Consider the following 20926-nt stretch of genomic DNA (forward strand, 5'->3'; position numbering starts at 1 on the left):
CATCATAAAGCCATACTTTTGAAAGGTCTTATCAACCAAAGTTGCTCAGGACCATGCCATACTTCGTCATTTCTGCATGGACTTAGTTGTACTTCATCTGTATTGTCAAGGCCTAGGCTGTGACCTTAGTACAGTCCTTACGCTTGGCCATGGTTAGGAAGATATAAATGTTTCTACAGTGAAACCTGTATTAGCAGACCCCATATTAAGCTGATACCTTCTAACAATGAACACCAGCTTGAGTCCCTAAATTTTCTTCTCACATTTACCATGAAATAACCCTGCATTCAGCGGACACCTCTGTTAAGCAGACACAGACACCACTATTAAACCATCTTGTTGCACAAAACCTACAATAAGCAGACACTTCAAGGGCTTTTTACTTCTAAAAGCTCAGCTCAGACTCCTTTAACTTTGTTCAGCGATGTCATTTTAAAGCTAAGATTATTCCAGATTGATGCATTGAATGACTGGACATTGAGCTACAAGCAGACTTTGATCTTACACAGTGCTACATTATATATATTAGAACCTGTTCAGAGCAAACACCCTGTATTAAGCAGATACTAGAGAGTGTCCCAAGGGTGTCTGCTTCATACAGGTTTCACTGTAGTGGAAAATGTATCCCCCCCATATATTTATTGAATTGGTTTGGTTGAAATAGAACCAACTTACAGCAGGAGAACTTTGGGATCCATCACAAGTACACAAACCAACAGGCTCCCCAACACTAAGAGTTCTGGGGCCTGTTTCCTGAAAGACCCAGAATCTTTTCGGGCCCGAAAAGCCATTTTTAGTTGATCAGTATTTAAAGGCAGAGAGGTGTATATGCCTGAAGCTTCTTGTATGAAGAGAACCTCTGTTCGTATTAAGAATATATGAATAAAACAGCTCTGTAGTCAAAAGGTTTGAGATTTTGCTACGGCTTTTCGGGTGTGAAAACTTTTCAGGACCTTCGAGAAATGGGCCCCTGGCCTTTAACTATTTGTGTTAAGTATGCAAGTGTCAAAGCCGCTATGTTAGGGCTGGGGTGGAGAAATAAAAAGCAAAATAATCGCAAAATGACGTGAGAATGCCACTGGCTGTGTTGGCTACTCCTCTACAAAGACTCCTTATAAAGGCAATAGTCAGTGATGACTGTCGGGTGTTTAAACATAAGTTTCTACTTTATTCCATCTTCACCTTGTGAAGACCACTGCAGACACTACTTACATTCTGGACATTCAGTTAGTTTCATCTATTTTTTTTAAAAAAATATATTATGCTATAAACATGGAAACACTTCTGCAAAATTCCCACCTAAGATCAACATAGTTTTAGTCTTGACATGCAATGACACAGCATTGTGTGTACTTAGTACACTACCACTTTGAACTTGTGCTTACACTTTAGCATTGGTGTGTTACTAAAGTTTAAGCAAAAGTCTTGTATGTCAAGTTTCACATTATTGTCTAGGCAGGTCCCACTAAATACATTAAACATGCAACTACCATTTTTTCAAGCTAATTTTTTAACTAAGGATAGCCTTCATATTAAAAGACTTGTAAAGTGTTGCTGCTTACAACTAGCAGTGTACTAGCAGTGCTGTTAAAGTTGCAACAAATAAATGCTGTGCAAACTAAAAACAAATTATTAACCACGGATCACCACTATAGTGTTGCTATGGATTAATTAATTCAGCAGCTACTAGGGTTCAAATGTTTATCACAGATGCAATTCTGAAGAAATTCTCTTAAAAAAATAAAAAAATAAAACTTTTATGCAACCAATTACTTAAACCACATCTTTCAGTTCTATTTAAATGGCTTTTAAGCCACAGTTATTTTTGGATTCATAATAAGTTATGACATGGCCAATCTTGTGCATAGAATCTTTGTTCCCTTGATCAGCAGTTGGGCTTTAGGTTGTTTTGCATGTGTCTACAGTCTAGCTGCAAAAAGAGGCTAACCCTTTCCATTGTTTTCTTCAAGTCATTTTCATTGTTTTCAAAACCAGTCAATATTGATCCTACAATGAAACCTTTGATAGTTGTCTGCTTCATCAACCTTCTCATGCCGTAAGGAGCAAAAACTCCAGGTACAAGACATGGTTATGGCCAGCCAGTCTCCAATGCCATGTCTACATGTCCATCCTCTTTAGAGTGGACGAAATACAGAATCTGATGTGAAAGGCAGATCACACCCTTAAAGCTACCAAATGGATGTGAACATCCCCAATAAAATTAACATAAAAATTCAGCCATTATTTCTAGTTTTAATTTAATATGGTGCAAGTACCTCTTGCTATCTTAGAGCCACTCCAGGTCAGCTGTTCCAACTCCATCCCCCACTGGCCCCATATGGCAAGCTGGAATTGGACCAAAGGTTTGACCCATCATCATACCAATTGCCAGACTCCTCAACAATATCACCCCACCCTGTTGGGGTTTCAATATCCTTGAGTTCACTACCACCCCAACGATCAGGGCCTTTGGGAGGATTTGGAAGAGTGCCTGGAGGTAATTTGAGTGAGTCAGCGTTTGTAGTTGACTTCAGGTTGCCAAGTTCCTGAATGCGACTTGGAGTTATTTTTGAAGGTAATACATCACCACCCTTCTGTACTTGGTGAAGGGCATTAACATACTGTTGTACCATTACATCATCTAATGTATCATTATCATCAACAACCACAAGCTCCTCTAAATCTCTATCATCAATAATCGGCGCTTGGACAACAACAGATTCCTCCCAGTCATTCCATGGGTCTGAACTTGTTTCAGGGTTCTGACTACTAGATCCTGTCGCTGCCACTGCTGGTAATTCCTGCATTTTTGCCTGATCATTCTTCCCTCCTCCGCAGCTACCTTCCTCTTCAAATTGCCCTTTATTGCCATTTTGCTTCGGCTGGTTGGGGCGTGGTTTATTCTTTTTGAAGTTCCTGCCCCACTGACTGTTCTGAAATCTTGGAGGAACATTATTTGAAGCAGCATTTTTGCCGTCTTCAACAATGTTTATTTTTTCCATATGTTTTTCCAGGTTATTATTAAATAAAGTATCATTTTTAAAGTCCCCTTGCCATTGAGCACTTGCTACAGGGACTTTTGAACAATTTGTGTCACTAATTGAATCCAAAGAGGAATCAGTGTCACCCTCTTCAAGTTGAAACTTTTTGGATGACAATACAGACCCAAATGTGTTTCCATTTTGGCCAGAATGAAAGTGTTTCTCAATTGTTTCCTAAAATAAAATGAAAAACACTTGATCACTTGCAAATCGTTGTTCAGCAACAGCTTACAACCAGAATAAATTATGTATGTAACATCCTAATAATGTTTACTACATTATACATGCATTCATAGAAATATTAGAAATATTAAAGAAATTTAATTACACAATCCTATTTATAAAATACTACATATACACCAGTAAGATGCATAACCAAGCTATTTACCTTTCTGTCTTTGTTAATAAAGTTTTATTTCAGTACAGAATAGAAAGCTTTAGTCATTAGCTACGAAAAAATGCCCCTTGCAAAAGTGCAAAACCTTACGCGAAATTAGTTAAGTTATACATAAGAGAAATGTTAACATTAGTGCTGTTAAAACCAATGTAAAGTAAATTACATTATATTGTGTAGTTCCAGAAAATATCCATACCTCCCCCGCACAAGGGATTTTTTCTAACACCTTCCCACCCCTCTGGAAATTCCAGTTAAGCTTCATACATTTCTTTAAATTTTTTGGTTTTCCAGAACCTCCCAACTATGGGGCGCCGTTTGTAAATTTATTATTTAGACCGAATTTATGCCATTTTCCCCTTATTTATAAATAATTGGAAACGCCACAAAATTTGTTTATAAATAAGACACAAGAACTTGTCCGTTGATATGTAAATAATTATTTTAGGTACGTTCTGATTTATAAATAATCTTTTACCATAGAGTTATTATATATAAATAATAAACTAAACAACTTCAATTATTTATATATCAGGTCATCTCTAAAATAGTTATTTACATATCATAAAGTTTGTAAATCCCATTATTTATAAATAAATTACTTCACCGGGAGTGTAAATTCATTATTTAGAAATAATAAATTTCACCTCGCCAAGTGTAAATTTATTATTTATAAATAATGAACTTCACTGAGTGTGTAAATTCATTATTTAGAAATAATGAATTTCTCCTCGCCAAGTGTTAATTTATTATTTATAAATAATGAACTTCATTGAGTGTGTAAATTCATTATTTAGAAATAACGAAGTTTCATTTCGCCGACTGTAAATTTATTATTTAGAAATAATGAATTTAACCATGTGTGTAAATTCATTATTTAGAAATTAATTATTTAGAAATAATGAAGTTTCATCTCGCCGAGTGTAAATTTGTTACTTAGAAATAATGAACTTCACTGAGTATGTAAATTCATTATTTAGAAATAATGAAAGTATGAATGGCTGACCCAGCGTCTCTTACCCGATCGATTTCGGAAGCTGTTTCTCGCGCTATAAGTGAGACAGTTAATGCTACCCTTGCTCAAGTAGGTAACGGCGGCGGTATGTAGCCTGAAATTCAGCACTGGCGGATCTGGGGGAGGGGCCCGGGGAGCCCGTTCTTCCCCCCCCCCCAACCCCCCGCCTCAACTCTCTATTATGGAGTTCTTATTCACTCAGCAATTCGGCAGCTCACACTGCAACAGGAACAACTACTCAAAGGCCGAGGTAACAGGTGAATTTTAAGAAAAGAAACTGCTGCATGAAGAAAATAAAAATCGCTTGGCATGTTAAGTGAAAGGTCTGATTTCTATTGAAATTCAATAATGGTTTAAACGTAAATGAATTTAGCTTTCCACGTGTACGATCTTTGGACTTGCCTGGAATAGACATGCCCAGCCGTGACTTCATCAAGCCAAACAAAGTGTGTCACACAGCTATCCGTCCAAAGGTCACAAAGGTCACAAAGAATTTAACCTGCGAGCGGGCTCACATTTGAATCAAACACGCGAGTGACAAAGAGGAATAGCGATCGGCGGGAAAGAGGCGCCAAGAAAGTGACTTTCTCCTCTCGTGGCCTCGCCCGTGGATTTCTCGCTCTCAGCTACGCCGAGCGCGTTTGTGCTCCAACGTGAGCCTGTTCGCAGGCTACAAAGAATTATCTAAACATGTAAAGACATTATTCGATTTCCCGATTTTAAAAGTTCTGCATTTTCTTCATGCAGCAATTTCTTGGCTTAAAATTTACCTGTTACCTCAGCCTTTGAGTAGTTGTTGTCGTTGTCATTGTCGTTGTCGTTGTTCCTGTTGCAGTGTGAGCTGCCGAATTGTTGAGTGAATAAGAACTACATAATAGATATTTGAAGCGTGATTCTCGTTTAAACTCAGTTAACCAAAATAGGGGGGGGGGGGCTCCCCTAGATCCGCCACTGCTGAATTTCAGGCTGCATACATACCTGAGCAAGGGCAGCATTAACTGTCTCACTTATAGCGCGAGAAAAAGCCTCCGAAATCGATCGGGCAAGAGACGCTGGGTCAGTCATTCATACTTTTATTATTTCTAAATAATGAATTTACATACTCAGTGAAGTTCATTATTTCTAATTATTATATGGCTGTGTCTCACAAACACTAGGAACTACCGAATTCACAAATATTATTGGCTGAAATCGATATTGACCCCGGTCTAGATTTTCCCATCTAGACCGGCATCTAACTAGACCGGTTTCATTTTGCATTGACAAAGTAGCAAACTAAAATACAAAAATGTTCACCATTTTCTTTTATTTTCTTCTCAATCATTTGTGGCACTGCCAAAAAGCCTGATGACAAAACAAACAAGTAAAAAGAACGAGCAAATTTCGGCAGGTTTAAGTTAAGCTCATCGCCGTTCGCAAGCAAACTGTCGGCAAACCAGTTACATTAAACGAATTAAAGTTTTCTTCTTTGCCATATAATAAACATCTTATTAACCGAGCTAAGTCGGTCTGTATGGGAGAATCTTGACCTCGGTCATGTGTACAGACCTCGGTCAAGATTCTCCCATACAGACCTCCAGCTCAGTTAATAAGAGCTAAGTAATAAATTTACATTCGGCGAGATGAAACTTCATTATTTCTAAATAATTAATTTCTAAATAATGAATTTACGCACACGGTTAAATTCATTATTTCTAAATAATAAATTTACAGTCGGCGAGATGAAACTTCATTATTTCTAAATAATGAATTTCTAAATAATGAATTTACACACACGGTTAAATTCATTATTTCTAAATAATAAATTTACAGTCGGCAAAATGAAACTTCATTATTTCTAAATAATGAATTTACACACTCAATGAAGTTCATTATTTATAAACAATAAATTTACACTCGGTGAGGAGAAATTCATTATTTCTAAATAATGAATTTACACACTCAGTGAAGTTCATTATTTATAAATAATAAATTTACACACTCAGTGAAGTTCATTATTTATAAATAATAAATTTACACTCGGTGAGGTGAAATTTATTATTTCTAAATAATGAATTTACACCCCCGGCGAAGTAATTTATTTATAAATGATGGGATTTACAAACTTTATGATATGTAAATAACTATTTTAGAGATGACCTGATTTATAAATAATTGAAGTTGTTTAGTTTATTATTTATATATAATAACTCTATGGTAAAAGATTATTTATAAATCAGAACGTACCTAAAATAATTATTTACATATCAACGGACAAGTTCTTGTGTCTTATTTATAAACAAATTTTGTGGCGTTTCCAATTATTTATAAATAAGGGGAAAATGGCATAAATTCGGTCTAAATAATAAATTTACAAACGGCGCCCCATACCCAACCCCCAGGAAATTCCAATCCCTTCTGTGGGGGGAGTATGGATATTTTCTGAACTGCACATTCTCAAAAAAAAAAAAAAAAAATACAAGCATTTGTTGGTATCAATATTAGCTTAGCTACTGAGTCATGATATCTGTCATGATCCATAAACTTAAGTACAGTAAAAGGTTCAAAAATCATGTCATAAATCTGTTTCATCAACCCAGCAAATAATTTTGATTTGTCTGTCATGGATCTCCATGAAGTGTTACATTTGCTTCGGTTTTGCTTTAGTATGCTCAGAGATTGGCTTAGAAAACTCAAGTCACTTTCTCATCCAATCAGGGGTAAAATCGAATAACCAATCAAGACTGGCTCACACAATTCTTCCTGTGCTTTGCAAATGCTTAGAGTTATGATTGGTTGGCTGAATAACATTTGATTGCCTATACTCCTTGCAACTGGCTAGAGTGGCAACTTTGGTTTTGGTTTTACCACACTCACTTGAAGTCTGTGGTGATCAAGCGTCATTGGAGTCTATCAAGAAGAAAGTGGGACAACAGCAAGAGGAAAAAACAGCTGCAAGATGCACAGAAAAATGAAACTCCTTCATTTTTCATTGTATTGCATTTTGAAAAATGATTGTTACCTCTTATGCCCTTTACTGTTGTATCTTACTTGCCAAACAAAGGGGAATGCCACCCTTTGCACCACCTGGTACTATGGGAATGAGTGAGTGAAAGAAGGAGAACAGAGGAAGTGCTACATAGTCACAAGAAACTAAACTGACTCCCTAATTAAGTCCTGTTGATCATGATACTACACAAATTTTAAAAACATTTTATTTACCTTGTCCAGCGAGAATATTAACTGCTGTAATTGCTTTCTTCTTCCAACCTCCTATAAACACAAAACAGGCAAAAAAAATTAATGTAGTTGTCAGCACTACTCAAGTCACAGGAAACCCAGACAAACTGTGTAATGTGCACATTTACATTTTTATACGAAATGTATGGGGTTTGTAGAACACTTCCCAAAATTGTGTAAAATCACGAAAATATGAACAAATGGTTGCTGATAAAAGTAAATGTATCATATGTATTGTGTACTGTCATCCTTTTGGCTCCAAATTGGCTCCAATTTCAGCAATGTTAGGGTGGGTGAGTACTGGGCCAGAGGGGTCTTTTAAAAATAAATTATTGAGTGTTCCTACCTTTATGATGCACTCCTGTGATTCACTCATGGTGTTTGTATAACAAATGACAAAAACAACACGAACAATGTATCTTTATTACAAACCTCTGCTTTTGGAGATCTCCTTGACAACTCTTTTAGTGCTCTTCCACGTCCAGCTTGATATTTTTCAGTCAGTTTTGAATTACTTGTTTGCTGCTGGTTCAAGAATTTTATAAATTACAAGTGCATGTATGTTAGTTACAATTCTTTCATCATTGGTCACTGGACTTCAAATATGTAAATTATATTATCTGCTGGCCTGAGCCTGAGGTCTTCAGTACAGCCTGAGGCCACAGGCCTCACACCGTGATCAAGAACAAGGGCACAGTTTTTTCCCAATATGGGCTGACCAAGGCCAGCAAATAGCATGTTTATTATTTTCTCAACAGTTAATTGCCTTGAAAGTAGCTTTCAGTGTGTTGAATTTTAATTGACGTCATTTGGTTTAAATCTTGCATACGCATGCATTTGACATGAGAAGATGAATGGAAACGAATGGGAAACGAATGGGAAAATCCAGACCACTGGAGCACATGCAATTAGCCAATCAGATTCAAGGATATTTTAGGATTCTGGAACGCTGAGAAGCTAGAGAAAAAATAAAGTTGAATATTAAACAGTAACTTCATTTGAAAGTCATGTGACCAGCGATTACTAGAGAAGCATATAGTGTACAGTGTATGTGCTAACTCTACTGAAAACTATTGATTACAGTCGAACCTTCCATAAGCGACCATGGCCACCCAAAATGTCAAGCCCAGGTGGTTGCTTACGGGAGGTGGTCGCTTAAGAGAGCTTAGACCATATAATTTGGATCAAAATTTTGCCTCATTGGCATATGGTTACCATAATAATAAGACATTTAAGGTTCATTTCTTTCATGATGGATAGCTTACAGTGTATCTGCATTTTTTCTTTAAAGTTTTAAATGCTCTTAAATGTTTTATTCGTGTGAAAAGTCAATTTCAAGAAAAAATCCAGTACTTTCCATTGAGAAATTTCCATCTCTTGTACTTCCCAACGGAGCATCGAATGGTCTTTGTGAGCATTTGCGAGCATGCGAACAGTGTGTTTGTTTTTACGTGCACGAGCAGTGATCAAGTTTGTCTTGCAAACAGCGAGCACAGACAATGCAAATGGCAGCAGCAAGAACTTTGTAAATTTTCCGCTAGCCTGAATCTCTATTTTATTAAAAGGAAATGTTGTTTTGCACCAATTAATCTGGCTTACACCTCCAAAATAGGACAATAGAAGCAAAGCTAGGCAACACATTAACATCTTATCATGGATCAGCCAATCCAGCAGCTTACAGTCACTTATGCCTTGTTTTATGCTAAGAAAAAGCTAAAAGCTACCAGAATGCGAGCATGTAAGCAGTTGCAAAAGTTTTGTGAGCACAAGCAAGTGAGCACTCATCGAATTTTTGTGAACAATTCAAGCAAAGGCCAAATTTTGTGAGCACTTTTAAATTGAATGGCACCATTTGATACCCCTTCCCAGAATGTGATAATGTTACAGCACCTTATTATCCAATTTTCGCTCTATTACCGGTATCTCTTAAGTGGTCGCTTACGGGAGGACAAGAACAACAGTTATTAACCATGCAGCTCCTTATTAATCATTACCATTACCTTTCCTGGCCGATTCTCCATGGTGCCTTTTGCTGTCATAAAGCTGTCTATTGTGTAATAGACAATATCATCTCATAACTTCAACTGTGAATTCTTCACTGCTCAAAAGGCCACAGTCACTGTTTATAAGAACTAAGCATAATAGCACAAACCAGTTAATCATTATTGCTAAGAATTGCTTAACTCCTACATAGATTATGACAATGTAAGAGAATGAGTTTAAAATTGCAGAAGTGTGACGCTTTGTTTCACTTCATATAATTGTGAAAGTTGAGCAAGCATTTCTATTTTCTGAGATCATGCAATCATGACATATTGCAGATGATTGGCAATGGATCATTAAACCAATTGTAGAAATCTATGATTCAACATGGTGACAAATTTTTGCCCGATGATTCTTTGATCAACTGCGATCCAAAGCAACTCTCCAAACACATGGAAACAGTCAGCATAAAAGTTAGGTTTCTCTGATGACTAGTAAATCAGCAATGAATGGGACAAAAACTTGTGTGTTTGGTTACCACATTACCAACTAAAATCAAGACAGGTTGAAGAGAGCTAATCCCTCATATTAAGAACCTATTCCAAAGGTAATCCCTCTAAGTTATTTTTAGATGCAGTATCCAGTTCTACCACAGCTCGTTTTACCCTGCATATTGCCTGAGTGTTTTTGTAGAGGATGAAAACATGTATAACGCCACTGGGGATATCTACATGAGCAAAATCCATGTCACCGGATTGGCTAATATTTTTCTAGACCTTTCCAGGATAATTTTCAGGAACCAAGAGTAACCTAAAAATAATCTGGGCAATAAGTTGAGACCTAAGTGTGGGATTAACTCTATTACCCTTCGTTCTGGCTTGCTTAAATTAGTTAACTGTTTGTTCACAAGACCTCAGGACTCAATTCATTTAAACTTTACAGCAATTTGAGACTACAGGCTACAGCGAGCTCAAGCTAACTCAAATTCATTGCATTGGGCTTCAGACTACCCATTATACTATTAGCCCACGCACAGTGAAAAGAAGCACGTTTAATGGGAAGAATGTTCAACTGTTTTGAGTATGCAAAATGTCATTACACAATTTCTAGTACTATACAGTCGAGGTTAGGCGTTGGTCATCAGCCAGATGAAAACTTTATTCCAAACAGAAATATTTCAATTTCACTTTCACTTTCTTCTGTATGCACACATAATCTCGCAGGGATCACAATAATACTCTAATTTTCGTACTGGTGATCAAGGCTAAACTTCGTAGGGATCTTATTTACATTTTCCACTGAGTGTCTGAAATGTTTGGAAGCCTCCAGACAAGATGTAACTAGACTTACAGACAAACAGGAAACATCTTCTCGGTTGAGCTACTTTCACTTCTCATAAAAGGAGTGGACTTTAAACAGGACTCTTTTTCTCTATATAAGCTTGTCGTCACCCACAAAACACAAAATGATTTCGTACCTTTTGATCGTCGAGGAACCTCCTCTGACTGTTTCACAGCGAGAAAGAAAAACCCGTGGAAGCGTAACTTCTGTGCAGCTGGTGTAGTCGGTTAAAAAAATCCACCTCTTCGATTCACGAGAACGTCACGACAAAACAACACGCCATCAACAACGTATGAAAATTAGGAACTGTACAAATACTGCGATCGTAGCTGTTCTACGACGAAAGAACACCATGTTATGCTGTTAAATATTCTAGTTTATATCTGAGAAATACCAGGGAAATACCAGTTACAAAACGACGTCCCATGAGCACAGTCCGAGTACTTTCTGAATGATCACGGTATGTACTTTCACTTAGTTAGGGTAGTATAAGCTGGTGATGGGTAGGGTAACCTAGAAAACTAGGGTAGGGTAGGGGATCATAACTTATGCACTCAACAAACATATCGAAATAACGCAATTAAGTTTTTGTCTGATAATTGTTAATACATACTGATATGCTTCCCAAAAATAATGATACGTAAAAGATTTTCATTAACGACCATAAGATGTGAAACATGATTAAGAATCGAGACGACGACTATTTAGCCCACCCCTGAAAAAACGAGAAAGGTAGTCTCCCCAGGTCCCTTCGATCAATCCAACATGGCGGCCGCTCACCAGCTTTGCATCTGATCGGATGTGTTCGTTTTTGGTGGCATTATTCTCAAAATGATGGAAAGCGTTCTCAAAAATAACTTCTCACTGGGACAGACGAGTCTTCAGTTAGAGACTGAGAGCATGTTAGCCCAGTCTTTTCGACTTGGAAAATCACCTCAGGAGGGCTACAAGACGGGCAAACTGTCACATGCATTAGAAGACTTTGCTAAAGTTACAAGGAACAGCGAAACCTCACTTTCTCGATATGTTCATTATTTGATATGCGAATACTTTGAACAACTTGACGCTGATGCAAGATTCGACAGTATCCAGTATGAAGAAATCTCTTTTACTGATCATGAAACTGGACATTTGATATGGGAAAAAATTACGGAAGTGCTTGGAGAAGGTAAGCTTAACTTAAGTTAACCTACCTACATGTAGAGCTATATTTCTCTATGTCATAAGGCACATAAGGCTTAGACATTCCCCTTCCATACACTTCGATATGCTGCCAGGGTTCTCACGGTCTCCCAGGACTGACCCCCCAGTCATGGGTGACTACCACCCTGCCGTTCGCCCTTCGTCCTTCATCCTTGACCATTGGGCCAGTCCATTTTTTTTATCTGCACCCCCCCCCCCCCCTCCTGTTGAGGGTCTAATAAAATTTAAGGGGGAAGGGGGCTCTTTAAAGATTGTTTCTGAGTGGGTAAGTGGGTCATTGCTTTGGTCTTATAAATTCTGAAGGGGGAAGTGTGTTGGCACTTTGATCTTCCTTTCTTGGTGGGGTGAAAAGTTTACTTTTCTGAGGGGTAAAATTCAATGTTCCTCAATGGGGGGAACAGATATTAAATGGAATGGCCCGTTCTCCCTCATGTTCTTTTTGGTTGACCTGGTCTTCTCCTCCCTTTTGGCCTCCACGTACTCCCAATGCTGTGTTAAACAAATTACTCCTCTCTGTCCTTCCTCATTATATGTCCTATCCAGTTCCATCTTCGGCATCTGATCTCATTACTTGCTCTTTTCAGTCCTCATGACTCCTGTGTTTCCTCAGACTTGCTGGTGGGAGATTGTTTAAGGCCACCCTTATTTCTCGCCCCAGGGAGCGGGGGTAATTTGGGAATTTCTGGGTGGGGATGTAACCTGGGACCCTGGAACCCTTAGCCTATACCAGAGTTAGTTCAGCCGAATTTTGCCACCCTATACTAGAGTAAACTCCCTAAATCCCCCATCTATGGACACTGTTGAGGCTGATTTGCGTAAATTTAAACTATCCAATTTGATTTTTTTATATTTTTGAGTGGCAATTCCTTGTTTCTTTAGTCTAGATAAAATCTTCAACCAACTAGTAAGTTTTGTGAAAAATTATACACTATTCTAGGCCCAAACACTCTGATTTATATACCCTATCCTAGAGTAAACTACTTGAAAACCATACCCTTCACAGCGGCACATACCAATATAGCCCATATATGGCAGTGCCCCCCCCCCCCCTGGGTTTCCAGCTAACATGTGCTTCATCATTTGTATTCTTGTGTATATCTGTTCATTTGTGTTCCTGTACTTTTTAATATTTTTCATTTATTTTGAGGACCCCAGTGAAAACTGCCATGGCAAGATGAGTTCTCTCATTAAACAACATTACAGTAATATTACTTGTATTGGATTATTAGATCATCTCATCCATTGAAATTCATCCCACCCCAGACATCCTGTGACACTAACTCTAAGTAGTTTCTGGCCAACAACTACATGTATCATTGACTGGAACAGTCTTCCATTTGAGTACTTGTCAATAGACTCTTCAACAAAATTTAAGGCCACCGTCTCTGACCACTTTTATTTATTCTAATTTTATTGCATGAGCTTTCCCTATTTATTTTTGTATTCAAATAGTGTTTGACAAGATAGAAAAGTACAAACAAAAGACCACGATGGTACAGAGTAGCTTTTTACCAGCTAACTCTTACACCTTAGGCACAAGTTTCAAGCTTGGAGGTTGAAAATTTCAATCTCATGTCTAGCTGGCAAATGTGAGCTATTACAGTCTTAACTGACACACTTTGGAAAAATATATAAACTTGAACCAACTGAAGACTTCTACACTTCTTCCAATTCTGCAATTTTCTAAAAAGCATGGCAATGGCATGGTTGATTGCAAGAATCCAAATGTAGATGGACATGTAAGTGTAAAATAACAATCTTCAAGGAATTATTTTCACTACGATAGTTAGTCCATTCTTGTTAATGCTTGATTGCTTCATTCCTCTTTTAGATATGATAAGTAACTATTCAAGTTGTGACTATCATGGTGCCGTGAGAAGATTGCATCCATTATGTCATGCTATTCATAAGGAGTTTATCAGTCTTTCACAACATGAATTTGAACAGAGATTCAAAGCTAGCTTACAGTGGACTGGATATGACACAAGATTTTTAGACTGCTTTTCACTTCTCAAGTCCTCAAACACCGCTGATCATAACTTGTGTCTTTTACTTCTAACGTCCTCTCTGGAACATGCCTTGGGTGATGTGTATCTCTCGTACTCTTCTGCATCACAGTGCCCATCTTTGTTGAAAGACTTGTTAGCAACACAAGAGCTGAAGGAAGTGCTTGGTGACTCTGTTATAAGCCTTCTGCACATTTTAATTGGCCCTCCTTCCAGCCTTAATCTTAGAAATGTCCTGTGGCATGGATTTGCTGCTCCTGCAGAAGTTCCTCTCCAGTAAGTATAAAGCTAATGACTCTCTGCATTGTTACCTATGGTGATCACCCCAGTTGTAGTATTGAACTAACTTAAGAAGTCATGAAGAAAGGCTGTGAGAATCTAGTGGTTAAACAGGATTCTTTCCATAACTTTGATCTCTGTGCACAAGGAGGGTGATGATTGATTTTGATCATAACCCCAAGTGGGTATAGGACCAGACACTCTCACAAGGAGGGTACACCTTGGACATTTTGGTCAGGATGTACTGTAGGGGTTCCACTAAGATTTTCAGAAGGAAGGCAATTGGTTTTCTCATGCAGGCAAAACTTTTTGAACTGAACTTCTTCATGATGAAAACTTTCCTTCAGGTAGTCAAACCAGAGAGGCAAAATTGTCCAATTTGCTTGTTGCCTGGCCCTTAATGAAATCCCAGATGTGCTGTCTGGTCACCAAATCATGTTTTTGTTTTTTTTGTTGTTGTTTTTTTCAAAGCAAAATTTGTTACATGTATTTCCCACAGCAGTTTTCAGACCTAGCCTGTAGTTATTTAAAGTTATCAGTCACTCTTGATTATTGGAAAATTACAAGGGATAAATAAATAGATCATTTTGTTTTCTTAAAAACCGCACCCAACATCAGACCAAAATGGGGTCATTGTGTTATGTTTTCGGGCAAGACACATCTGAACAATCACACCTCTGCTCCACTCAGGAGTATGTACTATAAATGGGTACTGGTAATCCTGTAAAGAAACCTAGTAAAACCTGACAAAATGTAATCAGGGGTAATTACAACACTCTTAATTGTCTTAGAGCAGTTTTCAATTGAGTGTTGTTAAACCAGAACCAAAGGAGTCACTCTAACCAAATATCACAAACAATACATGACAATCCAGTGAACCAGTTAAGACTCAAAGTAAACATGAACTACTGTAAAGTAAGTAAAATATAGCTGATACAAAGTGCAGGTAAACATGTGCAAATGAGTCATGGTTTGTTTTTGTTTTTCTTCTGATTGGATGACATGTAGGGTGGTAAACCACTTGCTTTTGACACTCAAGTGAAAATAACTCTCAGTTGCAAAAACCAGCCAAGAGTAAGTTACGGCAGAGTGAGTCAGTTGGCCTGAGTGCAACTTAAGCTTTGCTACAGAAATCTAGTTTAGCGTTTTTCGTTCCAACATAATTTACAGTCTTGTGCTCTTATACATGCCACCTTTGTTCGAGTTCAATAGGCATGAGAGTTTATCCTAAGGGAGTCAGTATCTTCACTGACAACCCAAACATGTCCAAAGACATCTGAAGATTTCTGAATACATTTCAAACATTTCCCAGTCCTGATCCCAATATGTGTCTTGCCAAAAACAATGCCATTGCCATACTTTTCAGAAAATCGCAGAATTGGGAGAAGTGTAGACTGACGTCCTCAGTTGGTTCAAGTTTATATATCTTTCAAAAGTGTGTCAGTTAAGACTGTAATAGCTCACATTTGTCAGCTAGACATGAGATTGAAATTTTCAACCTCCGAGCTTGAAACTTGTGCCTAAGGCGTAAGAGTTAGCTGGTAAAAAGCTACTCTGTACCATCCTGGTATTTTGTTTGTACTTTTCTATCATGTCAAACACTATTTCACTTAGCAGTTACTGCCCTTTTGGATTTGTATGCAATAATATTAGAATGAAGTACACTATGCAACGATGTAGTCTCATTAGTAAATTTAGAATACTGTACACGGCATTGTTATCTCCTCAGGTATGCCTCACTGCTGTTACTTATTACTGCATCTATGAGTACCAAGTTAAGAGATCCACCATTCAATTCAAGGGAAATCAAAAGACGGCCTTTAGTGAACTTGTCAACTTGTGCAGATGATCACCTTTACAACACATTTTCTCCTTTAGAGACATCTACTACAGAAGAAATACTCAAATTATTTCATTCAAGTTTCTTCATTATTCCAAATATGCTTCCCTTGTGGGTTCTAGCACTGGAATATTTTAAACAACAAAGGTAACCCTTGTTTGCAATTTTCAACTGGTGTACTTCAAAAATCACTGAACTCTACCTTTCTCCTTACAGCACAATAGCAAATGACCAATACCATGTACAACAGTGACTGATTAATTGATACCTTGACTTATTGATTAAGTGTTGATGGAACATACATGATCTAAAAGTATGATTCAATCTGTAATTTTCTCCTGCTATAGATTTGACTTCTGCATCATACTGTTGCTTCCTCAACTGGAGCATGGCCTGAGGAGAGTGTTTGCCATCGTAAACAACTGTCCTCATAGAGTGCTAACAGCAGAATCTGTGGTACTATACACAACATTTGATGAGGTAAAAAGATTCACTCACAGAGTAATAGTAAGAATAGTAAACTTGTGGATCAAACCAGCATACAGAGCTGTCACTGTTCCCATGGATAAGAGTCCAACATAGACTTTTTCAGTCTGGCATCCGCCTCTATTTTAGTTCAATTTCGCCATCCCACCATAATGAGAATGTTTCTCCCAATCCCACCCAGTTAAAGTTCAGTTCCTTGCATAGTGTCCATAACATTTGATTTTCTGTTTTCATCCCACAGCCTGCCATCAATTTTAAAACTATCCCTCATCCCTCCATCAAAATGAAAAAATCCTGCTCCCACCAAAGTATTTTTATCCTTTATCCCTCCTCCATTTTAGCTCTCATCCTGCATCCTGCCAAACCTGTGTTGGACCCTTGCGGATTGGATGCTAGTCCATCACATGTTACTCCTGCATTACTCCACCTCCCAGCATTTGGCTGGTTGTGTTAACATTTTGACAGTAGCCATTTATCTGCCCTGATGGAGCAGTATTGACAAAAGTAGGGAAGCAAAATCATTATCTACCTTATGACTTGGCTGGGTACTCTGCTAGGCTATTCATCTGGCAAAATCAGCTGTCTGCTCGAACAAAAAGTAACCTTCAAAACTGTGACAACCCTGGTGGGGAGAGGCATCACAAAATGCAGTGAAACCTCATTAATTTGGCCACAAAACAGGGTTAAACTAACAGGGTGGTGACATTTAAGCTTTGTTAATGTTGTTGATAAGGAAAACAAGTGACTGATCAGTGGTGGTCAGTTCAAGGTAGTTGTGTCCAGGAGGGGGTAGGAGTTAGTGGGGTGGGGTTCTTGAAACTTTATAACAGTGTTATAGCAATCACTGCAAAAAACATACATTCTTTTGGTGTGGGAAGTAGTTTGATAGTTGGCTATAATTAACCTGTTATTGCGTGAGCAACTACTCTTTCTTGATTTTGCTGTCTTTAATTCTTGTATTGACGAAATAGTTGGCAGAGGAATCATTTGTCCATTTTCTTTTCTGCAGATCCTTTCACCTGTTTTGCAAGATGGTTCTGAAAATCTTCTCAGACAGGAAATAGGAGACGCCTATTTTGAAATGTTACTTGATATTCTCGTGCATTCTGAGGGACCACGGATTCGAGACCATATCAGCCATGGTGAAGTGAATCTGCATGAAATATCACAGCAATCAGCCAATCACATTTTGTGTATTTGTGTTGCATTTGCAGGATTATATATCTACACTGATTATAAAAGTCATAATGACAATAGCATTCCTCTTGTTGAAAGGATCTGTGAAACAGCAACGACATACAAGTCAGTCTTTCATCCTATTTCTCTTTTGTCAAAGACAGTGCGGGAACTTTGTCTATCATTCTTGAAATGGCAGGATTTACCAAAACCATTTGGTGAAGAATTTGACAGTTTGGAGAGTGACGGCAGTGTTAAGTTCCTAGATTTCAAGGAAGCCCTTCGAATGCTAATGGAATCTTTTTCATTACCTGGTGATAGTTTATTCAAAGTGCTACAATGGCAGTTTGATTTAGGTCAACTTGAAACTTTTGTTGAAGGTTGTGTGCAAACCTTGGACTCTGCTCAGTGTCCAACTCTGTTCAGGCCGAAAGGAGAAATGGAGGTAGCTCTGTTGCTTAGGAGCATTGCACAACATGGCAATGTGATTTCTGAGCAGGCAAGGAGAGCATTCTTTTTTTGTTAGCCGTTATTTTATCCTAATCTCATTTTACGTAACCTCACAGTGTTGATAAATTAATGAGAAGAAAGAAACTCGTTTCCACATCGTCTTCATATAGCCCTAACCATGATGGTAATCTGTAAGGGAAAATTACTTTTCAAATTTGGGACTGTAACAGCTAACCCACGTCATGCAAGAGTATACATCTACAAGAAAGACAAATTGAGACTCGAACACTTAAAATTCACTTGCAATAATCTAACTTATTGACATGCAATTCTTTACTGTTACTTCTGAAAAACTGGTATTGCATCAAGATTTCGTTACTTACTAGATGAATTTCTTTTTTCTCCGCACCTGTTTGCTTGACAGTGTCATGATACCGTGAGGAGAAATAAGATGTTCATCACTATGATTAATCACTCTACGTTTGTAAAAATCATAGTACATAGTCCGACGTTTTGATGTCCCTAAGATCATTTTGGAGGCAGAGAGTGAAAATATCGAGGTGACATAACAATATAAATGAGTGAAAACATCATTCACAGTTTGTTTGTGCGTTTTGTATGAATAACTTCGCTCGGATGGAATCTGCTTTTCGGTCACGTTTTTTTGAGTTGTTGACCTCTTGCAAAATCATCTTTGAATTGAAGGGGAAACCTGAAAATGAAAGTTTACTAAGATAGAAAAATACCAAGAAAGAGGTAAAAATAAACCATAAAAGAACGAGGATGGTTAAGGATGGAGAAGATTGACACGGATTACAAACGACAAACTTAACAAATTAAGAATAAACTTTTCAAGGTGCGCAGACTGTGACGTAGCTTCTTTAAGTCATTCGTACCCGACGTTTTGTTCTGTCAACCAGGTATGTGAAGCAGCTACAGTGAGATACCAGCAGTGGAAAGACAGGCAGCTAAGACAGCGACAGAGGGCCAACTATAAACGACTATGGTGCCACGTACCTTCCATATGTGCTACTCTACAGCTCATGGCGCTTGTCGTCATCACAGAATTGCTCAGACTTCCAAGGAGTGGGGAACAAGGACAGAGAAGTAACTTCATCAAGTACTGAAACTATTCTATAATTTTTTGAATAATTTTCTGAACAATTTAATATAAGAGGAACCCTAATCTGAAGGCTGTTGTTATGGGAGATTTCTGAACTTCATTTCTTGATTTCAATAAATTCCATATTTGGAATCGCAATTGTGTTGGTAAATCACATGACTAGACCAGAGAACTCTTTAAACCTCGAACACACCTTACATTCTTCTTTCATGGATTTTTTGCAGTGCGGGTTATCAAAAAAGCTGACGTTAGTGAAACGTATTTTCGATCATTTCCTTCGATAGGAAGTTGAATAAAATCCGATGTGCTAAAAAAAATTGAATATTTACCTCTGTTTCTCCGAGTTTCAGTGACTTTTTTTTTTCATTCTTATGCGCGGTTCAAGACGGTTAAGTTCGAACCTTGATCCCAGTCTCTCTACCCTCAACGACAACGGAGACAACGGAGTGAGAGCCTGGAATCGAGGTTGGGATGGCTATGGTCATGGTTTGAGGTCACGTGTTCAGGCTCATGGTTTGATGTCACGTATTCAATCTCATACTACCGCCATACTGGTATTTTCACAACGCGCATATTTCTCCATATTTAGCGAATCAGTCATTATCATTATGGAATAAATTTAAGCGAATGTTGGCCGATAATCTAATATTCACACAATTGTTATATCGGATTAACGAATCATTTCATCATTTTTTCGCTTTGTTTTGCTATTTTTGCAACAGATTCCTGAAGCGATGCCTTCAATGCAGCGAGAACATGGACTCTTTATCCAGCGCGTCAAAAAACAAGTGGGATGAATGTGATACCGTAGGAAGAACATTTGTAGAGTGTGTTGGACAGTATTATGCTAAACGTAGACACGAAATGGTTTCGTGATGACCATGGAGAATTTGAAAGTTTAAAAAAAAGAAAAGTTAAATTATATGATATATTTTAAAACGAAAGAGAACTGAAATTATATGTGGATGCCTATGGATATGTTTATAAGTTAATAACTAGCAGGGATCTTTCTGGGCATTGTTAATCCAATTTAATCGAATCCAATTTTGAATCTTTAACTCTTCGTGTATCTGTCTAGACGGGAAATGTTTGGCGACCAAACACAATCAAACATGTTGATGTTGCACTTAGTGGCCAAACGGTATCAAACATGTTCCCCGAACAAAATGTTCTACAATGTTTGATCAAATATTTAATGACATATTTCAAATTTTGATGTTTGATCGTGTTTGATCGCCAAACATTTCACGCTTGGACAGGGCTTAAGAAGAGTGTATATGTCACGAAACTTTCTAAGAACTCTTTTACATGTAACACGAACTTTCAGGACCAAATATATCAACGAAAACCGGTTTTGGGTTGATTTGGTG

General features: G+C 37.8%; 2 protein-coding genes across 5 annotated transcripts; one reads left to right on the forward strand and one right to left on the reverse strand.

Annotated features, from left to right (window-relative positions):
• Window positions 1–1147: 1147 nt before the first annotated feature.
• Window positions 1148–11447, reverse strand: LOC110069526 (uncharacterized). 3 transcript variants are annotated; one of them, XM_020777057.2, is made up of 5 exons: window positions 11130–11447; window positions 9670–9801; window positions 8102–8191; window positions 7652–7702; window positions 1148–3215 (listed from the first exon to the last, which is right to left on the reverse strand). In XM_020777057.2, exons 2-5 carry the CDS (start codon window positions 9706–9708, stop codon window positions 2304–2306), a joined length of 1092 nt encoding a protein of 363 aa, XP_020632716.1. In that variant the 5' UTR covers window positions 9709–9801; window positions 11130–11447; the 3' UTR covers window positions 1148–2303. The 3 variants fall into 3 exon arrangements, with proteins under 3 accessions (XP_020632716.1, XP_020632715.1, XP_089147739.1); XM_020777056.2 differs by having other exon boundaries at window positions 8102–8194; XM_089291613.1 differs by lacking the exon at window positions 11130–11447 and adding an exon at window positions 7307–7381.
• Window positions 11448–11553: 106 nt separating this feature from the next.
• On the forward strand, window positions 11554–20532 carry LOC110069523 (endoplasmic reticulum membrane-associated RNA degradation protein-like). 2 transcript variants are annotated; one of them, XM_020777054.2, is made up of 7 exons: window positions 11554–12161; window positions 14028–14478; window positions 16211–16468; window positions 16669–16801; window positions 17817–18482; window positions 19354–19540; window positions 20279–20469. In XM_020777054.2, exons 1-7 carry the CDS (start codon window positions 11825–11827, stop codon window positions 20284–20286), a joined length of 2040 nt encoding a protein of 679 aa, XP_020632713.2. In that variant the 5' UTR covers window positions 11554–11824; the 3' UTR covers window positions 20287–20469. The 2 variants fall into 2 exon arrangements, with proteins under 2 accessions (XP_020632713.2, XP_020632712.2); XM_020777053.2 differs by having other exon boundaries at window positions 11717–12161; window positions 19354–19553; window positions 20279–20532.
• Window positions 20533–20926: the final 394 nt, after the last annotated feature.

Source organism: Orbicella faveolata, unplaced genomic scaffold, assembly GCF_042242905.1.
Source record: "Orbicella faveolata isolate gen_17 unplaced genomic scaffold, um_ofav_v1 contig_24, whole genome shotgun sequence".
Classification (NCBI taxonomy): Eukaryota; Metazoa; Cnidaria; class Anthozoa; order Scleractinia; family Merulinidae; genus Orbicella; species Orbicella faveolata.